We start from the raw sequence: 6,898 nt of genomic DNA, 5'->3' as shown, positions 1-6,898 counted from the left end.
TCAGACATTAACTGCAACAGTCGTAGTAAGTGATAATGTGTTTTTATAATAAATTAACTGTTAAGCGTTTTATATTTTTTAACTGACCGAAATGGTCAAAGTTTTAGGCCCGGTCGTCTTTTGGGAGCGGGTTTGTCCAAATTGCGATCATAAAACATCTCACGAAAAGAAAAAGCGAGTTTTTAATAAAATTTGACCCTGACGAATGTTTTGTTAATGAAAAACTTAATGAATGTCTAAAATTTTCAGTTGCCAAGAGAACTGAAATCACTTTTTTGCGCAAAAACTATAACCGGTTCAAAATGTTATAAAGAGGACAAAAATATCAAAAGAGTATTTGAACTGTGAAATGTAAATGGGATTTGTTCGCAGGTTCGCAGTGTTTCTGACTGAATAGCGAAAATTTTTGTGACACCAAATTGATATAGATGTTGAAAAACTAATAAGTCTTTGTGGGATATCAGCGAAAAATGATGGAATTCTCCAAATTATTTTCGTTCATAGCAACGTTATCAGCAAGCCAATAGTTTTATTCAACAGGGGATCGGCGATCTCTCAACTAATCTCTGGTCAAAGCGGGATCAGTAAAATACAAGAACCTGGTGGGTTTTCCGGCCTTTAGCCTAGAATGCCTAATTCTTCTGACTAAAAATACGCATTAAACCAGGCGACTTCAACGCCATATACTTGGGTCCAAGCGCGGGTGATGATCAGAAAGTGCCCTTAATTGTTTGGCCTCATGGTGGGCCGCATTCGGCTTTTGCCAACTACTTCATCTTGGAAGCAGCTCTGTTCCTCTCTTTGGGTCTGTTCTGTTAAACCAGCCCCGAATTCTATAAAACACTCCCTTTGGCCTTCAGGTTACGCAATAGTTCTGGTCAATTATAGAGGCTCTATTGGATCTGGCAACGATTCAGTTGAGTTTCTTTTGGGGAAAATCGGCACCACTGATGTGCGGGATTGCATCCAGTCTGTGGAGGTTGCCCTGAAGGAGTATCCATGGCTCAATGAGAATAAGGTATCTGCAGATAGAGCAAGGCCTCATTGTTTTTTATTAAAAGAGTTTTAGCTGGCGTTGTGCGGTGGGTCTCATGGAGGATTTCTGGTGGCGCATCTAAGCGGCCAATATCCAGACAAGTTTAAATCGGTCGTAGCCAGGAACCCGGTGATTGATGTGGCCTCGATGAGTATTATATCGGACATTCCTGATTGGTAGTAGTTGACCGCACATTTCGCCGCATGGGGCTTGATTTATTGACTTTTAGGTGCTACGCGGAAGCTGGAAGTGTCTATACTCAAAAGGGCCAGGTTGACAACGACACCCTAATGAAAATGAGGACGGTGTCCCCTATTATGCACGCGCATAAAGTAAAGGCCCCTACTCTACTGCAAATAGGCTCCAAGGATTTGCGGGTGCCTCCACACCAGGCCCTCGACTACTACCATAGACTTAAGGCTAACGGAATTAAAGTCAAGTAAGTCGCTGTCCTAATTGTGTTGAACTGAACTGGGATTCCATCACTTTATAGAATGAATCTGTACGATGACAATCACCCACTAGGGAGTGTTCCTAATGAAATGGATAATGTCATCAACACAGCTCTATGGATTGAGGAACACTTTGAAAGTCAATAATCACTTCATTGTCCAAACTCCGATATTTTTATGCTTTGAGTGTCGATGCGAAAAATCCGGCAATATCTACTTGATTTATTTATAATATAACTACATCAATTGCTCAGTTCTTAACTCTACCTGCCTGTGAGGCTGATATTAACTATTCCGCAACCAAAATAAATATAGCCAAGGGGGTTAAACAATTAAAATATTAAATAATCGGCCTCAACACCGAATTAAATGCAATGGACGCGGGGCTTTGCAATGCAATTTGTGCAGACTATCTGACTGACTAATTTCATTAGAGACTAGCATGTGTAGAGAAATGGAATTTAATCTCATTAATGTGGCATGTTTCAAAGGCTACTTCTCAAAATCAATTTACTATTGCGGAAAAGTGCACTTTAAGGCCTATTCCTAATCTCAAAACTTGATCACTTGGAGCTTTGTAAATGTAAAATCTACGATTCAAAAATCGACTAAACCAGAACAATGACTGTGGCGAAATTCGCCGAATGAGTCTGCAAAGTAAATTATGCGGATTCATGTTCAAATTGTGTGAATCTCAATGCAAATATTGAACTTTGAAGGCGCTTGAAGCAAGGACAATTCCCCAATTTCGGGTAAATGTTCTCCGGTCGATTAACGTTGCCTTAAATATGCACGGAACAGTCCCCATCACTGGCAACTTTGCCCGCAGTTAGCAGCTGTTTGGTGCTCTCTCCACTTGTGAAACTATCGCCGCTGCTTTTTGCGCTGGCAGTGCTGATTGGTGTTCCGGGCAGTTTATGCGGAGTGCTGTCCAATGAGCTCAAAGCATTGCCCGAACTTTGAGATTCATAAATCGCGCTGGACATTGGCGCGGACGGCTCATCTGGCGTGTAATAGTCCGAATCCTCTCCCTTTTCTGCCAAGGCCCATTTTTTAACCAGACTGCCGGAAGTGCGACAACAACCACTTACCATATTTTGCGCTTTTGTCTTTTCTGCCCGTCGTACTGTCGATATTGTTCATTGCATCTTCTTGATCAATGTGATCAATAACATCGTCCATGTGCAAAGCTAGCGTTGCTGATCGCGTCATGTTTGGCTTGTTCCTCTGGAGCAGTGGTGAGAGTTTTTCGGCCTCGCTGTCCTCATCGAAGATCTGAAATTCTCTTTGTAACTATCAACAATCCCGCTTCAGGCTTGAGTAGCCAGGCTTACATCTTCTTTTTCCTTTTCGTTCACCACCTTGACGGAGTCTCTTTGCCGCCTACATCGAATCATTAGCTCCTTTTCATCGCGCAAAAGAGGACACTTCTGCGTTTCTTTCATGCTGTCGTCTTCAGATCTATTCGTCAGCACTGTTACGGCGGCTGCAACGTACAAGCTGGCATTCACGGTTATTGGAAACTTAAATAAACCCTTACATTTGGAAACGTATTCAGGCGTGGTGGGCTGACTGCAGCTTTTAGCGGACTGCAACTGGCGGTTTAGAACATAAACCGTTTCCGCTGAGCTTTCGTTATCGGGCGACTCAATTAAATCGGGAATTGCCGATGGGGGTTGCCGAGGCTGACAAGGCCCGTTTAAGGCCTCAATGAGCGCAACCACTTCGTATCCTGGGGGAACGTTGTCGCAATTTGCCTACAAAAACCCGATAGGGAGTTGCTAAGGACCGGTTTTCCTACTTACATCTGGTTGACTAATGGGCGCAAGGCTGGGAGTGCTGCATTTTTGCAAAGCCCTGATCTGCAACAGAGCTCTGAAAGGAGCTCGGCAGATCGGGCAATTATTCGCTTGATAACGGAGCGAGTCCGCGCAGGAGTTGCATAGACACAAATGCCTACAGGGCAGGATTAGGGTGTCCCGCACGTCGCACATACAAATTACGCACTCCGAGCCGTTGTCCTCGGTGTCTTCATCGCCGCCAGCCTGTAAAGGTAAACCGTTCAAAATCAGCCCCATTTGTTCGTTGCAATACGAGACTGCTTGCCTTTTCATTGTTCTTGTTCTCAATGCCGTAGATTTCTTGAAGAAGATAAAACAGCCCATCAACCCACAGCTTCTGCTTCAGAGCCTTTAGCAGAAAGATTCCATCCGCAATTTTTTCCACCGTTCCTATTGTTGTGTGCGATTGCCGCATGTCTGGAACGAGTACAATTGTGAGTTGCTTTCAAGCTAGATGTGTTTGATAGGGGGCCCAACCTTCAGGGCCTTCTTCAGTAACGCAGTGTATGGCTATGGGGATCAGTTCCCTATCCACGTCGTACTGAAGCTCGTCTTCTGAGAACTTGGCCGGATTGAACACATGGGTCGGCTGGCAAAACTGCTGATTCGCCCCCTTTTTATAGTGGAAGGTTTCCGAGGAAAGCTGCGGATCTCGAGGGACGTACCTGGAAGCAAATCGCTTGTAGCAAGTGGGCATTTGCATGCAAATCACCATCACTCACGTTACTCCACTTGCATTCACCTCTTCGTTGCACAAATAATGAATCGTTATCGCACAGGGCACATTGCAGTCGAAGATAAACTCTATGTTAAACGAACTGTTTGTTCCAATCTCCAAGTCTGATAGTTCGCTTTTGTCCGACGGGATTTTGTTGAATTCGCTGGACGCCCTCACAAACCTGAGCGACTCTTTCCTGATGTTCACCAAGCACTTCAGGGTTTTAGTCGGCTCGTTGGGCTGAGGTGGAGGATAAGGGAACTGAAGCAATAAGCTCGCTTAGACCACGAACAATTAAGCTGGAAATGGGGATTTACCGGTGTGGGGCGGCTTCCCAAAAAGTTCAAATCTGTATTTTCTCCAAACAGGTAGGATTCTGGCTGGGGCGTGTCAAACCGTTCACCACCCATTATAAAGTGGCTACCGAAATAGTTCCCTGAAGGAAATGTTTGAAACACTTAAGAAAATACCGGACTTCACCATGGATTAGTTGATGTCTACAGGGTGTTTCAAACACTTGTAGACATCAACTAAACTGTGTTAAGGTCGTGTACATTTCTTAAGTGTTGGAAGTTTTATCCATAGCATCTGCTGCATCATATAGTCAAGATCACAACCTTCCATCAATTACCTTGGAACCATTTAAGATTACCTGCTCTAGGTGGGTACTTGTAGGCATGGTTGGGCACGACGTCCACCTCTTCCACACCGTTCCGTTGCCTGGTTGAAAGTAAGGCACCCATTTCGGGAACACACACTGCTGATTGAGGATTTTAGGGCATAGTTTCTGAACACCGTGAGCACGAAAAGAGCCCCAGATAAACACAAACTGTCCCAAGTAAATGTTTTGACAAGACACTGTTGTGATTGATTCTGGGGCGCGAATGCAATGAAGTTCGATCGCAATCGAATGTCAAATCCAGCTGGGCTGGGCAATTGTATCCAAAGTTTGGTTAAAGTGTGTTAGCAGTCAGGAAAAGAAGAATATTTTTTGGGGTAGTTTGAGGGAGAATTAACCTCACAAAACAATTTTGACCATGGATGAAGGCAACAGTTTTGACGAGATAGCTTTTAGAGGATTTCAGACAAAACATTAAAAGTGCTTCAACTGGAAGAAATTGAGCCTCGAAATGCGTGCATCGTGGAGAGGTGATTGGTAATTACTGAAAATTTAACAGGTTTCATGATTAACAACCCGCTCTTATACAATTGAATGGGCGTCTTCTGAGGAAGTTATTGGAGCTCGGTCTATTGTGGTTTTCTCAGTCAATTACCCATCTTTTGAGAAACATATTTCCTTCAGGGTTTAACTAATTTGCCGTTCTTGACACAAGAACAAGCAACAATTCAGATTTCTTAATCTGCCTGAGTGAGCTTATGCGAATATTGCACACCCCCATGTTTCTCGATCAGTTTTGTTCCTTATCTCAGCTCCTATCTCTTTACTGCAAGTGTAGGTATGTTTCAAGAATACTGATATATTTCCGGGGGGCAAAACCTCCTTTACACGGGCAGATTTAAGGCCCTACTTCAACATTAGGTACTTGTTACATTTTAATCAGTGCATGCTGTAAAAACTAAGCGACCACGCTAGAATCTGCTAGCGATTCCGCCTCCTCTGCTATCAGAATGCGAACTAAGTTCGTCTTTGAGTTTCTCCACCGCATTGGAGCTGTAGTAAGGTTCCGGCATGAGCACCGGCTCCCTGTGGGCCGCTTTCAAGTATTCCAGCAGCTCGAGTTGAAATTTCGGCGAGTGAGCGGCTGCAATAAAAATCACTCAATACAGTAAGCACTGGTTGGAGTTTGTGCGCCTCTACCTTCCACTGCTATGGTTGCATTGTCCAGCAAGTAAAACCTGGGAAATTCGACTCCATCGGTTGCGTTCTTAGCGCCTATGATTAAATTGACGACCAATTGGCTGGCTTGAGCAACACCGTTTGCGCCAAACACCAATCGCTTTCCTGCAATCAAATTCAAATTTCCTAGCTAATAAACTACACTGAGAGCAAGAACGCTCGTTTTTACATCATTATAGAGATAACTAAATGGCCTTTATTCGAAGTTTCTCAAGAACCATTCGAGCCACAGAATTCGTTTTGGCATCGTTGGATAGAGATTTGAATGGGGAGAATTTCATTTGAGTACTTACCACATATAAATTTATTGTCGGTTAGAATCAGAGGAATGCGACTGCAGGACTTTGGCTTGTTTTTGACATCCAATACATAGCCGTGGATAGTTAACTCTCTTGAGCCGAACAAATCATACATTCCCCTTGAAAGGAACGCACTGGTAAACATCCAAACTAAAGTGAAATGCGGTAAATGCTTACGTAACAAACGAAACGTAATCATCATCCAAATCCATCACGGCAATATTCGTGGAAGTTCCTTCGTGAAACCGGGCAGTCACATTGAATTCCTCATAGGCCCTTAAAGTGGTTTCGATCATCCTCTTTGTGGTTGCAGTGTTCACTTCTGTAAAGTTAAACTCCTCGATTTCTCTACATAAACACCAAAGAAAACGTTTAAATTTGCATGCATGTTGAAAGTGTGGGCATTTGTGTGCTCTACCTGAGATTGACCAGCAGCACCGGTCCGATGGTGTCCAAACTGGGCACAAACACATCATAGTTATAAAAACTTGAACTCACTGCCTGCGACTGAACCGGATGGTTTGAAGAATCAATGTAGCTGTAGAGCTCTAAAAAAGCAAATTCCAAGCAAATCTCCAATTAAACACCGCCTTGATGCCGTCTACCTTTCTCTGGAATATTTCCAATTTTTTCCAATGTATTCGCCAACGTTTCATGCTGCAAAAGCTGTCCAGGTTCCTGGCGCCCATAGAGG

At 43.7% G+C, this 6,898-nt stretch overlaps 3 protein-coding genes across 4 annotated transcripts in view; 1 reads left to right on the top strand and 2 right to left on the bottom strand.

Moving 5' to 3' along the window:
• The window catches only part of LOC109543917 (acylamino-acid-releasing enzyme), a 6,028-nt gene extending 4,287 nt beyond the window's left edge, over positions 1-1,741 (top strand). The window contains 5 exon segments of the mRNA XM_019913847.2: positions 668-805; positions 861-1,018; positions 1,070-1,212; positions 1,266-1,475; positions 1,530-1,741. Of these exon segments, the coding sequence (XP_019769406.2) occupies positions 668-805; positions 861-1,018; positions 1,070-1,212; positions 1,266-1,475; positions 1,530-1,635 (755 nt within the window). The 3' untranslated portion in view covers positions 1,636-1,741.
• Positions 1,696-4,962, bottom strand: LOC109543918 (probable E3 ubiquitin-protein ligase MGRN1). 2 transcript variants are annotated; one of them, XM_019913848.2, is made up of 10 exons: positions 4,700-4,962; positions 4,365-4,483; positions 4,052-4,308; positions 3,807-3,994; positions 3,595-3,746; positions 3,294-3,533; positions 3,029-3,245; positions 2,823-2,974; positions 2,580-2,763; positions 1,696-2,524 (listed from the first exon to the last, which is right to left on the bottom strand). In XM_019913848.2, the coding sequence occupies exons 1-10, from the start codon at positions 4,788-4,790 to the stop codon at positions 2,271-2,273; spliced, it is 1,854 nt and encodes a 617-aa protein (XP_019769407.2). In that variant the 5' UTR covers positions 4,791-4,962; the 3' UTR covers positions 1,696-2,270. The 2 variants fall into 2 exon arrangements, with proteins under 2 accessions (XP_019769407.2, XP_019769408.2); XM_019913849.2 differs by lacking the exon at positions 4,365-4,483.
• A 543-nt stretch (positions 4,963-5,505) lies between these two features.
• The window catches only part of LOC109543907 (glutathione hydrolase 7), a gene marked incomplete in the record, with an annotated part of 3,235 nt that continues 1,842 nt past the window's right edge, over positions 5,506-6,898 (bottom strand). Inside the window, 6 exon segments of the mRNA XM_048668199.1 lie at positions 5,506-5,810; positions 5,867-6,010; positions 6,199-6,323; positions 6,382-6,552; positions 6,623-6,752; positions 6,810-6,898. Of these exon segments, the coding sequence (XP_048524156.1) occupies positions 5,638-5,810; positions 5,867-6,010; positions 6,199-6,323; positions 6,382-6,552; positions 6,623-6,752; positions 6,810-6,898 (832 nt within the window).

This window comes from Dendroctonus ponderosae, unplaced genomic scaffold, assembly GCF_020466585.1.
Source record: "Dendroctonus ponderosae isolate FM_Combo_2020 unplaced genomic scaffold, Dpon_F_20191213v2 Dpon_F_20191213_7, whole genome shotgun sequence".
Lineage (NCBI taxonomy): Eukaryota > Metazoa > Arthropoda > Insecta > Coleoptera > Curculionidae > Dendroctonus > Dendroctonus ponderosae.
The sequence above is the reverse complement of the archived record's forward strand: the minus strand, read 5'-3'. Positions and strand labels throughout refer to the sequence as shown.

What these genes read in the sequence shown, in the direction of transcription:
- LOC109543918 (XM_019913848.2), bottom strand. Translation starts at nt 4,790, where the DNA reads ATGGGTGCCTTACTTTCAACCAGGCAACGGAACGGTGTGGAAGAGGTG. An exon ending in TACTGAAGAAGGCCCTGAAG is followed by an intron (nt 3,747 to 3,806) that starts GTTGGGCCCCCT and finishes TACTCGTTCCAG; the next exon opens with ACATGCGGCAATCGCACACA. An exon ending in CGCCCATTAGTCAACCAGAT is followed by an intron (nt 3,246 to 3,293) that starts GTAAGTAGGAAA and finishes GGGTTTTTGTAG; the next exon opens with GCAAATTGCGACAACGTTCC.